Source organism: Musa acuminata, chromosome BXJ2-8 (assembly GCF_036884655.1).
Source record: "Musa acuminata AAA Group cultivar baxijiao chromosome BXJ2-8, Cavendish_Baxijiao_AAA, whole genome shotgun sequence".
Lineage (NCBI taxonomy): Eukaryota > Viridiplantae > Streptophyta > Magnoliopsida > Zingiberales > Musaceae > Musa > Musa acuminata.
This window is the reverse complement of record NC_088345.1, coordinates 52858681-52874530: the sequence shown is the minus strand read 5'-3', so window position 1 is coordinate 52874530 and position 15850 is coordinate 52858681. Positions and strand designations below refer to the sequence as shown.

Below are 15850 nucleotides of genomic sequence, written 5' to 3'. Positions count from 1 at the left end.
ACTTCGTTTGGTCTAAATTACTGACAAAAAATGCTTAAACTGAAGTTGATAGTAGTACACTCATCAGACCCTTATAAATCAATTTTGATTTTGTCTACTTTCGATATGTGACTAATCAGAGGTGTTATAATATTATAAACAATTTTTTATTTTATATGAAATTATGCACACATGATATTTGAAACTAACTTATTAAACAATATATAGAGTGCTGAAATTAAACTGAAAAATGGCTTTAGAATTATATATATTTATAGATAAATTTCTCTTTTTTTTTCTTTTTTGTAAATGATAAATGAGAAAGAAGAGATCCGAACTCTTTGTTTCTAATTCCCTTTCTATCGGTTTATTACTAGATAGATTATGTTTATGTTTTGTTGGTAATGGACCAAAATAAACTTCCAACACACAACTTTAATCTCCAGCTTTATTCAAACACTTGGTGAGCGAGCTACTACAGCTCCCAAGCTTGGCAGAAATGGTGGCAGCAATCTGCATCGATCTAAAGTTACAGGTGGTCTCAAAAATGGTTCTTCACTTGGACTTCGGGTAATGAGCATTCGTGAACCTGCAGTTACGCCTTATCTCCCCCTTACTTCCGGTCAACACCCCGATGCTGCCCATCCGGCTGATGGCCAGGGCGAAGTAGCGGCTGAAGTCGTCGAACTCGTAAGCGAACTCGCTGGCGATGCGCACGCCATCCTTGGATGCGAGGAACTGCTGATCTATCCCGAGCACGGCTTGGTTGTCGAGCACCCGGGAGTAGTAGGAGCTCTCGAAGGTGAAGTTGCCGCCGGAGTGTGGGTTTAGGAACACGGTCGGATCGGGTTGGTCCGGTGCGTACCTGTATGGGCACGTCTTCGCTAGTTGTCTTGCGAACCTGCAGTCCATCAGGTCGTCGGGCAGTCCTGTGTCGTTGAAGTTGTAGATCCTGTCGTGGACGTACCGGCAGTGAGTCACTCCCATGGTGTGAGCACCTGCAAATAGAGAAGTTTGGACGACCAACAAGAAGAAGAAGAAGAAGAAAAGGGTGGTGGCAGATCAACCATCGAACCTAGGAGAGTCCCAAGATCGAGCACATCGAGACCGCGAGACTTGAAATATGAGAGGGCATCATCCCAAGAGATGGAGGGTGGTGGCAGGTCAACCATCTTCGCATCCGATTCATACCCGTCCCTTCTTCCGGTGAAGACTGGGTACTTCCATCCTCCTGCCTGCAACACCCAAAGCTTAGAACAGGGTGCAACATTCACCATATAAATATATCGTATCCATTAAATTAACCCCATATATATATATATATATATATATGGTAGATGGTATATATACCAATGCCACTGCATCCCTGGTGGCGAGGTGGAGTATGTCGGCGCACGACACAACGCCGGGGCATTTGGACTCCAACTTATGCTTGATCGCGTCGATGACGTCAAACCCCCTCAATCCCGCGTTCTGTGGTGCCTCCTTCTCCGATCCCTTCCCATCCAATAGAATCGAAGCGTCACAACCCTGCAACAAAAGGCATCGCGTTGGATCGCATGCAGAAGAAGGAAGTCGAGCTGCAGAGTGGGTACCCTAATGAAGCAGTCGGAGTAGACGACGCGGAGGAGAGCGGGAGTAATGGACCGGTCGTTCACCCACGCCTTGCGAACCGCTCCCGTTATCAGCTTCTCTGCCTTGGTGCACTGCGTATTCTTACTGTAGTAATGGAGCACCAGGCCATTCAAAGGCAACTTGGTGCCGCCCTCCGCTACGTGCGAGCACGTCGCCCATAAGCCGAGCACCACGAGCACTAGAAGCCGCTCTCTGCTGCACCACATCGTATCTTCTTGTCCTTCCAAAAAGAACCGATCAAATGTATATATAGACGGCATGGAGAGATGAGATCGAGGAGCTTTGGTGGATCCTAAGGGGGGGGGCGATGAATGCAGCAGTAAAAGAGGGTGTAGAGATCCAAGGAGAGTCGCCTCAACTTTTGACTGGGATGAGATCGATCGAAGAGCAGCTTGGGGTGATGTGTAGGAGTGTGCGCCTGCGGGGAAGCCTCTCGTTCACTGTCATGTTAAGTGGGCGGCGGCGGCGGTACGCCAACGGTGGGAGATGTGCGCGTTTCACGACGACGTTTCACGTGTGGAGATCTTGAGGACTACTTTGTGAGGGGAATCGAGGAAAACAAGCTGTGTCCACCTATTGCATTGTATGTGAATAGAGATGATGGCAGTGAGTACAATACGTGATTGATATGGCTCCAACCAATATTTGCATTAGCATAAGTTTGAGTGGAAAATATTTTTTAGGAATATTCCTTTAACATTTTATAAGTAAAAAAAATTAAAACTTAATATCTTTCATTGACTTGAGCAACGGAGTAACATTATATGCATACTAATTGCTGACTAGCATAGATATATCTTAAAATATCATTGTGTGCATGAACTAATTGGTGACTTGTTTGTCACAAAATACCATCCTGTTTATGATGCATTAATGTTAAATTCCTCAATCAAATATTGAACCAGTTGATCAGATTAGGAAAATCAGGAATCAGATACTCAACCATTGTTTGATCCACTAATTAACCCTTTTGAATCTTATGAAATCTAAAATTAATTATTTATTTTTATCATAGATATTTGTACTTTTAAGGTTTTTACTACTGTTTATTATTAAAATAAATATTTTTTTATTTTTTAAAATATTAGTTGATAAAAAAATTGTTATTCTTTAATCTGCTTAACGTGTCTTTTTATTGACATTCTTGTCATCCTCTTTTATTATACTATAAAAATATTCTATAGTATCATAGTTTCATATTTTTAGTATAATATGTAATAATTTTATATTTATTATTAAAAATTTTAAATATATGACCCAATTTATTAAACCGTCAATTCAAACAATGGTCCGATGCGTATGACTTGATGGAGGTCTTAGTCCTAATAGTTATATTTTAGATTGAACTTCCAAATGTTTTACATATGTGGAGACATTTTTAATAATTTTTAAATATTATATATTTTAATCTTATATATTTTAGATTTTGATAATAAAATATTTATAATTAAACATCAAAATTGATAAGAAAAATACTGTCAACTAATGGACATATAGTCATATGGTACTCTAGTTGATACAGGAGGATAAGACTTCCTTTGTTCACTCACATGGACATAAGTCTAAAGGAGATCGTTACATGTTATCTCCCACCACTATCTCCCGTTATAAGTTGTCATCTCAAGAAATATTCTATGGGATATCCTCTTCCATTTTACTCAGTATAAAAAATTATTTTCAACACAAATAATTGAGACCAAATATTTTTTACTATTTTAATCTATCATCTCGGACTAGAGCATCAGAAAGTCCAAGTTGGAAAACCCATTGCTAGCATTGATCTTTATGCAGATCACCCTTGGAGCCATGAGCACCGCCACCTCGAACTTGGAAGAGCTCCAAATACACCTTGGTGGCATTAGTCCTTCTTGCACACATGGACTCAAATTACGTTGGGCTAATTAAGATGTCACTAATTTTTCTCATAACATTTTGACACTAGAAAAAGAGCTTATGTCATAGAAACGTCAGCTCGTCGACCCACTAAATAAGCATTCAAGCAAGGAGGCTCCACCTCCAAACTCATAGTACATTCACTCACAGGGGACAACAGCCGATATTTTTGAACCTCGACACATCCACCTCAGTGTAAATCTCGATACAGTACTGACATATGTTCAATGACCCAAGCCTCTCTCCCTTAGGGATGACCCCGACCTATATGCTCATCTTAACTAAGGTCTTTTTGAATCTCATTCAATAAGTGCGGACATTGATAGGGATGATATTAACTGTCACCTCGAACCTATCTTAGTCGGTCCAGTCGATGGTGCCTCCAGCTTCGACATAGTCTATAGTACCATCGATGCTTGTCGAGATTCCTTGACTTAATGTGGCATCGACCCCCAAGAATGCCTGTGGCCCATTGAGCCCCTTAACCCGATCTTTGAATACGAAGTTCAACGAACCTCACCATCCTCGAGTTCTCTAAGGAGGTTGAGTTAGACTTGACCGACCTACGTGCCTCATGCTTAGTCAACCTACGTACCTCAGGCTCTTTGAGAAGGTCGGGTAGACTTGGCCAACTTATGCAACTTAAGCTCTCTAAGGAGGTTGGGTCGAGCTTGGCCAACCTTAGGCTTTCTAAGGAAGTTAGGTCGGGCTTAGCCAACTTATGTATTGTGGGAGTTTAGTAAGATGATGATCTCTCGAGATGTGTCTTGTTATTAAGATGCTCAACGCATCAAGCATATTTTGGATGCTTATCTTCATAGGGCCACATTGGGTATCATTGAGATGCTCATTCTCGAGGAAAGAGCATCAAATATTTTTAGACGCTCACCCTATAGGGGTGCATTGGGTAATGTTGAGAAGCTCACCCCCAAGAAAGGCACATCGAACATTTTAAACACTCACTCCCATAAGGGCATGTTAGTGTTGTCGAGATGTTCACCCCCGAGGAGGGTGCATCAGGCTTTTTTGGGTACTCACCCCAATAGGGGTGCCTTGGGTAATGTAAAAATGTTTATCACTTAGGAGGGCATATCAGACATCTTTGAACACTCACCCTTATAGGGACATGTCGCTGCCATTGAGATGCCTATCGCCAAACAGGTAGTGCATCGGTTGTCTTATTTTTCATAATCATGTCATCCACATAGGCCTCTACATTTTTTCCTCATTTGATGCTTGAATATTTTATTCACTATCTTTTAGTAGGTTGCTTCAGTGTTCTTCAACTCGAAAGGTATGTCTCCATAGCAACATATTTCTTGACTAGTAATTAATGAGATATACTCTCGATCTTTCAAGGCCATCTTGACATGGTTGTATCGTGAGAAGGTATTCATGAATGTTAACAGCTCGACTCAAGATTGTACGACCAATTGATCAATCCAAGGGAGAAGATAACTATCTTTTAGATATATCTTGTTGAAATCAATATAATCAATACACATCTATTAGTTTTCATTAGATTTTTTAATAAGTAAAACCTCAGTAAGCCACTTGGGGTATTGCACCTCAAAAATAAATATAGCACTAACCACTTATCTACTTCATCATTGATGGCTTGCTAGTGATCGAAGTTAAACTTCTCATACCTCTACTTCATTAGGTGCATCTCGGGTGAGATATTCAAGTGGTGGTCGCTCCTACTTCGTCCTCTTGTGTGACTTCTCATACTTACTCGAGACTATCGCCTCAGTGGCTATATATTAATTATCCTTTTGGAGTATCTTGGGTACTATTGTCAACGGTCTCTTTATCGGCGATCATAAGTGTTGAGAGAGTCTAAGCCCCATCATAAAGGTCTGTATGAAGAGTGATAGATGACCATCAACTATGCCTCGAATTTTGTTTGTGAATCGGGAGATAAAATTCGAGAGCGTCTCTTCATCCCCCTTGTCGAAGTCTTAGAAGGGTTGTTTCAGAGTGTCAAAGGCATACATTCGCAATGGCTTGATGTGCTCGACTGTGCTCGACTATGTCGGTATAACCATCAAATGCCTCTAAGGTTGGGAGTTAGAAGTTGGCAAGTAAAGACTCCTCTTGGCTCTTTTGAATGAATGGTGATCGACCTGAGGTGAGGTCGATTAAGTCTTCTCTCTTGGATAGTTGAAACTCTCGATGTATGCCCTCCAAGCGTTAGTCCATATACTATAATTGTGCCCAAAGGGTATCTTACGTGGAGTCTATGGATTGTGCCTCAAACCCGAGTAAGAATAACCAAAGATAGTGAGGTTTGTAAAACTCCATAGTCGAGGATCAAGTTGCCCCCTTTGGGGGCTTGATGGGTCTCAGGCGTTCTTGGAGGGTCAATGCCACATCAAGTCAGAGAATCTTATTGGCGTTGGTAATACTACGAATTATGGTGGGGCTAAATGCATCGTCGACTAGACTAGTTGAGGTAGATTCAAGAAGTTGGTTTGTATCATCCCCATCAATGTTTGCACTTATTAAGTAAGGTTAAGAATGACCTCGATTGAGACAAGTATATGTGTCGAAATCATTTTTAAGGGAGAAAAGTCTAGGCTCTTGAATAGATGCTAGTATCGTATCAGGATATGCATCAAGATTTAGAAATGTTGACTACTGTTTCCCATGAGTGAATGTATTATGGATCGGGGGTGGAGCCTCCTCATTCGAATGCTCGTTGAGTGGGTCAACGAGCTAACTCTCCTACAACATAGACCCTTCTTCTAGTGTTAAAATATTAGGGGAAGAATTGATGATATTATAGTCAAGTTGATGTGGTTTAGGTTTGTATGCGTAGGAAGGATGATATGTTTTTAGAGCTCCCCGAGGTCCAAGGTGGAAGCACTCATAACTCTAAGAGTGACCTACATGAAAATCAAGGTAAGAGTGAGTTTCCCAACTCAATCCCTCCGATGCTAAGTTAATCCGAGATGATAGGTAAAAATAATAAAAAATATATGACCTCGATTACCATGCTAAAAAAATATTTTTTTATACCATGGTAAAATGGGAGAGGATATCCCATAGAATATTCCTCTAGGGGATAGCTTATAATCACATCTTTGAACTATTGTCCATTTAGACAACAATGAGAGGCAACTTGTAATAATCTCTTTTGGACTTACATTCAAATGGGCAGACAAATGAAGTAGGTCTTATCCCCTATGCTGACAGAATTATCACATGTATATTTATATGTCAAATGATGACTGATTGATAATATTTTTTTATTATTAAATTATTTGATCCTATCTAATTAGGTAAAACATATTATAGATATAATTAAATTATGATTATGATTATCAATTGATAGAAATGATGTTTAATTATGATATGATTCTTTACGAGATAACTTTGATATGATGGACTTTCTTAATTATTTATCTTAGACACCATACGTTTACTTATAAAAAGATAAAATATTTTAAGGATAAAACAATCGATTATTGAGAGATTATAAATCTTTTCTCATCTCTCATTGTCCCTAATTCATCATTTATATTTATTCGATGAATAATAGGAAGAGAAGAGAAGACAAATATAACTTTTGTTAAGGATCAATATTCCTATGACTTTTATAATGTATCTATAGATCAGATAAAAATGTTTTAAGTAGCATCAAAAGGTACACATTATAAATTTAATCTATTATTATTTAATTTTAAATTTTTAATATTAAAATATTTCACAGTAGTATAGTCATTTTACACCCATATAAAAAAAATAGTAATGCACTCAAAATTCAATAATCTACAAATATACACGTTCACAATAATTTACAAAGGCCATACATTCCAAACATTTAGCTAATTCCAGGTCAGCTTGTATCAATAAAAATTATAAGGAATAAACTTTTATGATGTTTAATTTCAACAAATAAAAAAAATATGTCTAGCAACAACTTTTCTTGGTAAATAATTGAATGACATATGAAGTACATGTAATATAGTGAAAAGAATAGTTTGAGAAGAGCCAGAAGTGAGAAGGGAGTGCTAATAGAGCCCGATACCAGAAAAGTCCGACCCGAAATTTTTGTTCGGGTAAAACATGAAGTTCAACTCGAATCTGATCCGAAACGACAAGAATGAATCCTTGATACATAAGCTTGTCGGATTCGGGTCATATTAGTACATACTACATCAAATCCACAGCACAAATATTAAAGCAGCTTCGTCTTCTCGCCTTATCCCATCATATAATGACTAAACTACCCTCCTCAGCAGCAACCAGTGCTCCCATGGCGTGCATATATCAAACGCTAACACTAAAGGTAGGGGGGCACGATGGACTTTGAATAATTCTCTTCGATTAAGGTCTCGGGGTTTCGTTTCCTTCGGTCGGCTCCGCCGGGAGCGCGCAAAGTATGTTCCTTCTTTCCTCCGTTTCGTCTTTTAGCAGACTCTCGTCTTCTCACCGACCGGCGATGCTCGCGAAGGGGTCCTCCTTGATGGCTTCCTTCTCCTGCTCTTCTCCGAGGAGGGTTTGGTCTCTTCCTCCCAATCGCCTCTTTCGTTTTTGCCATTCTTATCTTTAATCATTTATCTTTTTGTGTGGTTTCGGTTGAGATAATCTCTTGCTCCGGGCATCTGAGATATTTCCCTGCAAAGAATCGCGTGATTGATCTCGATTTCTTGTTTCTGTGTATTGTCTGTTTTGGTTCGAAAATTTATGCAGTCGATGTGTTCGGTACTGGTCGGATCTGACGTGTGCTTCTGAATTCGTGGATTTTATGGCGGATCTGTCTAGGTTTTCTTGTTTGAATTTATATGCTGATACAACTATTGGATTATCTATGTTTTTTGGCGATTGAATCCTGTGGGGATGATTCGCAGTAGTAGCAGTGGTCGCTTCGACGAGATTTGCTGATTAGTTGTGATGGAAGTGGATCAGTTAGAAATATTGTGGATGAGACATCAATTACAAATAATCCACATTGTTAGTGTGTGCGTTCATTTGACTCAAGGATCTCACGCATTCATTGTGTACCATGACTTACAAGGGTCATACGTGAATTTCCTTGCAGCAAGGTTCTCTATGATGTTCAGATGAGTGCTTGAAGGCAAGTATGAGTAGATGGTGACAATTTTAGCAAATTACAAACTTGAGCATCAAACGCAGAAGGGTTTTACTTTTCAAAGACTAGTGGACCAAATGAACAGAATTCATTCCAGTACTAGTCTTAGTAGCTACCCAGAAGGCCATTGCCTGGGCAAATAGTGGTTTAATGGACATACAACATCTCTCTGAAAAAGGTTCCCATGATAAGAGCAACCATAGTGTCAGGTATGTGAGGTTTTGCAAGTATATCCCCTAGAAAGCTGGCATTTTCAACAATTTTCCTGGTTGTTATTTTGAGCCATAGAAGCTGTACTGAAAGTGACTTGTGGGGGTAGGGTAATGTACACTAAATGTCCCAGAACTCCATGGTGGCAGGAGCCACTTTTTTATTAGATGCTGTGCTGTTAACTGCTATTGTTGTCTTTGCTCGAAGGCTCTTCCGCCATTACTTGAGCTGATTTTTCTTCCCGTTTGCTCATTTATGAAGCACACATGATGTTCACCACATAATGGGTTTTATCATTTTTTTGTGTCTCGATATCAATGTAACTTCTCTTTCACAGATGCGAGGGCAACCCAGCATATGGACAAATATGAGAAAACAATGGTTTGGGAAAAAAATACTTTATGGCTTTGGAACACTAATTGTCAAACCTGTCAAAGTTTTGCATGGAGCTAATCATTTGTTGGATCTCCCTCCTTCCTTTTGCAATATTACCTCTATGGCATCCTCATTGCAAATTGAATTGGTGAGTGTCTGATGTCTTTAAAATTTTGCTTTCTGTATTTTTGTCATTGTGTTTACTACTGTGTTGCACTAACCTGCCAGCTATGTATTTTGAGTTAATTTGAGATTTCTTCCATATTTACCTTTGCAATCTGCAAGTCATAGATCCCAACTATTGGCTGCCAGCTGCTTAATTTTCTTCACCTTTTAGCTATGGTGAGCATAGTGTCACTAGAGCCATCAAGTCCATTTTATGTGCTCAATTTTATTACGTGTCTCTACAGTCATGTATCTATGGCATTCTTAAGCTCATTGATAATATGTGAATAATTTATGTTCCTTAAAGTAACTAACTGTATGATCCTTCATTGTGTGTTGTCCTCGAAGAATGTCAGCATGCTCATCAAGTTTTTTGTTGTTTGTCTTATTATCTAGGACATGCGAAGCCTAGATCTTGCAGGTACTTCTCTAGACGCAAACACCTGTTATTTCTCTGACTAAAGAATATCCAAAAGTGATATAAGAAAAAGATTTGCATTCCTAGTCAAAGGTCACAAATTGAAAGGTTTCTTAAATAGGTCGATTTAGACTAACTCAACTAACAATTACATATGGTGAGTATTGGTGCTAAATAGCATGTCATCTTAAGCCAATGAGGTAATGAGTGCTAAGAAAGGGACAAAGCTATAAGTTAGAGGATGATGATCAAGTTTTAGGGATCAGGATGGTAAATGGAACAGTCATTGAAAAAAATTTCAAGATGACAAAATAAGGAACATATGGCTGGGTTTCGGAAAATATTTTTATTGTTGGGTTTATCTTATTTAATTTTTTTATTATTTTATATCTGAATCTCTTTTGAAATTTTCTATTGCCTTGATCATATTTTTGAAATTTTATTCAATTGGTTTAACTGCCATTGCCTATTTTGAACTTCCACTGAGCCTTCAGCATCTTTAACACTTCTTACGTGGAATAAGATCATGTTTGTTTGGTGTATTATCTACATTGGGGGAATATTGATAACTCGATTTATTTTTCTAATACTTTAATACAATTATACGGTTGGTTTGGCTCTCAGAGGAAATGTTGAATTATTCTGCCTTAAAAACAAATTGTAACTCTCTCTAGTTAAGGTCTTACATTAATCTTATTGATCAATATAACAAATACTTGTGGTGTCACACCCTTCACTTAGTATTCTGCTTAATCAAAATTCAGAGACCATCAAAAACTACTCTTGCCATGAGATTTACAGAGTAGTGATGACATCCTAACAATTTCTGGAGTTTTGACCTTATGATGTGCTCATGATGCTTTCTCCAGCAAACATAGTCTTTTAAGATTCATGATTTTCAATGCTTCTATAAGTATGATCAAGTCAGGTGGAATAAACTCATTTTTTAAGTCCTAATTATTAAAAAATATGGTCGCATAATGGTTGGGATTAAGGCTGTAATCTGCTTTTTGTATTAGTTGCAAACTCATCTTTGGTAAAAGCCACATTAGTATCCACATTTACATTTAATCTCTACCTCAGCTTCTATCTCTTCCTGTCGTCATTTTGTCACCTATTGGGGTCATATACATTCATGATGTTAATATGTCGCACATTTTTTCAGGTGCAATGCCTTCAAGACAATTACGCTTATCTTTTGCATGACATAGATACAGGAACAGTCGGAGTAGTAGATCCTTCTGAAGCTGTACCTGTTATAAATGCATTGGAACGCAAAAATCAAAGCTTAACTTATATACTTAACACTCATCATCACTATGATCATACTGGTGGGAACATGGAGCTCAAAGCAAGGTATGGTGCAAAGGTATGACAATGACAAATTTCATTTTTTTTTCCTATGCTTGAGACTAAAATAGACTCCACCAAAATGCACATTTGCTCTCTCATCTGATTATTGCCTTTTTAACTTCTCTAGGAATCTGTATTATTTTGGCAAATATCTATTCCTTTGCATACTTTTGTCTTTTGATAGACACTAATTGAAGTTTCAGTGATGTTGGTTTTTGATATAGTCGGAACAAGTCAACAACTACTATAGTTGGGCTTTGCATAACCAAACTGAGGTTTGAGTTTTCAAGAGTTGGATTCTTGGTTGGGTTTATGATGTTTTTGAGGAGATTCATATTGTGTTTGAGCTAATGAAATTTAATTATTAGACATATTCTGCCGAGGGGGAATAACAAAGTTTCTACAAAGAGAATGCAATAAAATACTGAGATCATGCACTATTTGTCACACCACATGATTTTTCATTAATTCTTCTGTTAAATAGTTCATGTTATCTGCCAATTCTAATATGACAGTTTAATCTGAATCAACACTTTGCAGGGTGGATTGATTTTGGTAGATTAGCCTGCCTTACTATTGGCAGTTAAAGTCAGTAAAAAATTTATCAAACTCACCTAGAGTCATCTAAATTTTGTCAATTCTAGCCAATTTGATAGCCTGAAAAGAAGACAATGGGAGACAATGGGAGGAGCAAAAGGACAGATAATAAAAGAACGATGTGGAGGGAAAACTGGTTATAATTAAGAAACAAAGGAATTGTTATTATAGATTTTTGCAATTCACTACAACTCTGAGAGAGAAGAAAAGAAAGTTGCCTATAACATGAATGCCCTCGCATAAAAGATACATTCATAATTTTAAGGATCGTCTGAAATTTACGGACTCTAGGCAATAGGGTTTCCATGGTGATTGCTGATTACTATGATTTTTTTAAAAAAAGTAATATGGAATATATGGAACTACTATAGAATGTGTTAAAAGTCCTAGATAGAAAGTAAAATGTAGATGTAACAGAATGGGATTTTTTTATTCTGCAAGTTTATTTGGGAACTAGACAGTGGTCCCATTTACTCTTAATGCATGGGTATGCCAGAAATGTAAGATTGCATTAATTATCCTGATAAAGTTTTTCGCAGTCCAATATTCTTGACTCTGATATGCTAAATATAGGTGATTGGTTCTGCCAAAGACAAGGATAGAATTCCTGGCATAGACATAGCCTTGCATGATGGAGAAACATGGATGTTTGCAGGCTACCAGGTTCATGTGTTGGAGACCCCTGGGCATACAAATGGTCAGATCTATTTGATCATATGAATGTTATGCATTCAATTTCTATGATATATCCCTCTTCTGCAGAATTTTGACTAGATATGCAGAGTAATTCAATTTACAAAAGATATCTATAGCCAATATACTCCATATCCAATGTGTCATACAGCTTGTCTTCCTAATGGTGATATAAGTATAACTATTCTTTTCTTCTTTAATTTAAGCAGGTCACGTGAGCTTTTACTTCCCTGGATGTAAAGCAATATTTACTGGTGACACCTTGTTTAGCTTATCATGCGGCAAACTTTTTGAAGGAGACCCAGATCAGGTTTTCATTTGATATAATAAGTGGTTTTAATTTTGCAAGTATGCTTCCTGTTTTGGTAGCTTCAATCATAAACAAGACAAAAGTGGATCAAGCAACAAACAAGAAAATTTCCAGCCATCAAATTTAAAATGGAAAAGAAAAAAACTGATGCATACTTAATCCTGTTTTTCAATGACTACCACTGAAGGATTTCTTGGACTAATGAAGTGTTCGCACTGGATACACTCATAGTTTGAATAGTAAGTGCAAGGTTGATTCCTTTTTATGCCTGTAGTGCATCTGTTTAAAAGATTGACTGGTACATTACCATCTGTACAACATGATGATCAGAACACATCCATGTAGCCAAACCCTAAGCAGTTGGGATAGTTTGTTGTTCATACTTCATGGTACAGGTATCTAAGAGACCAGAAGGTTATCTTAGTGGCTGTGGCCTGTCTATATGTCCATGAGAATTGCAAGTAATATGTGCTTGCCAATTAGAATTAAATGCTCCATGTTGTTATGCTGACTCTAGTTAAATGATCATTGGCAAAGGTTGCTTCTTAGTTTCGTAAAATATGTATCACCGACAATTGTATTTATCCTTGTGCAGATGTTTTCATCACTTCGAAAAATTGCGTCTTTACCGGATGACACAGATGTATACTGTGGTCATGAGTACACTCTGGTATAAAGTCATTTCTTATAGTATTTGAGTGGCCACAATATATGTAGCAGCACTGATGCTACTGTTGCTCTTGGCAGAGCAATGCTAAGTTTGCCTTGTCCATAGAACCCAACAATGAAGCACTACAGGAGTATGCAGCAGATGTTGCTCGTCTTCGCAGTAAAAAGCTGCCAACGGTAATTATGCACAACCAGTCTAAATTGTTGTCTTAAACAGTGATTAGATTTGTCCTTTTCTACTTAGAGTGCAACAGAAATTAAACTATATTTGTTGGCTCGATAAAGTGCTTTTGCATATTATTGCACGAAGCCTTTCAGTGTGAAATTAGTTTACCTATAATGATAAGCTCAATGTGCCTTTGTGATCTATCTTGAATTTAACTAGTGACATGTTATGATGTCCTAGATTCCAACAACGATAGAGAAGGAAAAACAGTGTAATCCATTTCTGCGCACCTTTAGTCCTGAGATCCGCCAAAAGTTGAATATTCCACTTGCTGCAAGTGATGCACAAGCCTTGGGCATCATTCGCCGAGCAAAGGATAACTTTTAAAGCAGTTCACAGGTATGTATTTCTGGAAAAATTACCTTTTAAGATCTGTTTAATGTTGTCAACTTGCATGTAATTCGCTTGTGCTTATACATTCTTGATCTTCTCTTGTATCCTTATATGTTCTTCTTGACATGTAACAACTACAATGTCCTGCTCCTCCTACAGTCATACATATTATTGACATGATTTAAAAATTTGATTCTGTTATAGCTTCATTTCATAAAGCCCAAAATATACTTTGCATTCAATGGTCCAAGACTTTTATTTATGCTTTCTCCCTGCTGCTCCCCCAGCATATCCTCTCTCAAGAGGCTATAGTTTACTTTGATTCTATTATAAATGAATGGGAAAAAATATTAGCATATAACATGCTCTTGTACTGGGGAATAAGAAAAAACCATTGATTCTAATTCCAGATAAACTTGGTTGTTGTAGAGCAGAAATGAATGAACATATAATAATTGTTTTGCATTGCGAGACAAGCTTCAGTCGACTTTGGCAACTATTTATACTTTTTCTTGGTTTTTTTTTTTCTCTAGCACCTAAGTGATCATTGCTTCTAATCTTCTGCTGCTTTCAGTTTTCCAAATTGAAATTTGTTTCTGGAACTTTTTCTTTCTGAACAATTTGAATAGTTGGTGAAGTCACTGTAATTTAGTTGGCTTCCCTGTGTCAGTCATATCAGTTGCACAAATATGAGACGTTTCTTCCATGGAAAGATTAAAAGCTGTAATGTTGTATCTTGTGCATATATTAATTCTTGGAAAGACTTGCTATGGTGCCAAAAATTACAGACTACAGACTGGTAGCACCAGCCCCAAAGATTTCCTCTTCAAGCTTTTTGACTGTGATTGTTTCACCTTCAGGTACGAGGAAAGAATTATTGAAAAGCTACCTCCTGGACTGAATTGTTTAAGCAGTTGTTTTATGAGGGTATACCATATTGTACAGGGATAATACTTTTGCAAACTCCCTCAACAAGAAAGCAATAGGAGCTCATGAGGAACATGTTCTACATGTGAATCCCATCCGTGCATGATGTGTTTTCACAAAGAGATACTTGAAGTTAGTGTTGCTATAATATCACTCAAGCTGAATTGAAGCAGATCTGTTAGCGACTAAGAAGACACTGAAGAATGAGGAGATTTCAGGTAAGAACTCGCCTCGTGGATTTGACTTTTATAAATCAAAGTGTGAGAAGACTTGTTAAATCTTTTAGAACCAGCAATCAAACTGTGAGAGTGGATGTGCAAGTAAGAAGGCCGATTCAGGAACTCTTCCTCCTCCCTAAAATTTAAGCTTTAGGCTCTAATATACTGTTGCACAGTTGATAGACCGTATTTTCCCCACCGCCTCTCCTCTCCCACGCTAACGTTAAGTTCATTATAAGGTCTTTTGGTCTCTCTTGAGTCATATCATGGTCTTATGGTCTCTTTTTCTTCTCATGGGTGTTTTCGTTCTCATTGCCTCTCATTTCGTTTTTTTTTTGCACCCTCACTCGTCGTGTCTACGTCTGACTCTCCTTACTTCCACCTCCGACCTCTTCGATCTTTGTCTCGTTGTCTTCATCTGTCGTTATGACTTTCATCACTTCCTTTTTTTTTTATAAGATAGAATTTTTTTATATATTTAAATTACATATGTCATTATATTAATGATTTATTATGAATCAACATATTATATAAGCAGACTTTAACGTTTGTCAACTCAAACTTTACGGGAGGGATTTATATGTTATGTTTTTTAAAATGTATGAGTTACTTTAGATACAAACAAAGTCATAATGACTTAAATGGTGTATGATCAAAATTATAAAGGTTAAAATAGATTTTTTTACTTAAAATATATATTATTATATTAATAATTTATTATGAGTTAGTATATCATTATTTTAGACATAAG

At 37.5% G+C, this 15850-nt stretch overlaps 2 protein-coding genes across 6 annotated transcripts; one reads left to right on the top strand and one right to left on the bottom strand.

Annotated features, from left to right (window-relative positions):
• Window positions 1–396: 396 nt before the first annotated feature.
• On the bottom strand, window positions 397–1840 carry LOC103995715 (probable peroxidase 61). The gene is made up of 4 exons (XM_009416379.3): window positions 1575–1840; window positions 1330–1509; window positions 1055–1214; window positions 397–977 (listed from the first exon to the last, which is right to left on the bottom strand). Exons 1-4 carry the CDS (start codon window positions 1818–1820, stop codon window positions 535–537), a joined length of 1029 nt encoding a protein of 342 aa, XP_009414654.3. The 5' UTR covers window positions 1821–1840; the 3' UTR covers window positions 397–534.
• A 5911-nt stretch (window positions 1841–7751) lies between these two features.
• On the top strand, window positions 7752–15260 carry LOC103995716 (probable hydroxyacylglutathione hydrolase 2, chloroplastic). 5 transcript variants are annotated; one of them, XR_001979214.2, is made up of 10 exons: window positions 7810–8011; window positions 9153–9338; window positions 10939–11142; window positions 12297–12420; window positions 12626–12726; window positions 13322–13396; window positions 13474–13572; window positions 13802–13960; window positions 14743–14814; window positions 14900–15260. XR_001979214.2 is itself a non-coding variant. In XM_009416382.3 (9 exons), exons 1-8 carry the CDS (start codon window positions 7895–7897, stop codon window positions 13946–13948), a joined length of 1053 nt encoding a protein of 350 aa, XP_009414657.2. In that variant the 5' UTR covers window positions 7752–7894; the 3' UTR covers window positions 13949–13960; window positions 14815–15260. The 5 variants fall into 5 exon arrangements, 3 of the variants coding, with proteins under 3 accessions (XP_009414657.2, XP_009414656.2, XP_064979122.1); XR_010489667.1 differs by lacking the exon at window positions 14743–14814 and having other exon boundaries at window positions 7811–8011; window positions 14815–15099; window positions 15168–15260; XM_009416382.3 differs by lacking the exon at window positions 14743–14814 and having other exon boundaries at window positions 7752–8011; window positions 14815–15260.
• The last annotated feature ends 590 nt before the right edge of the window (window positions 15261–15850 follow it).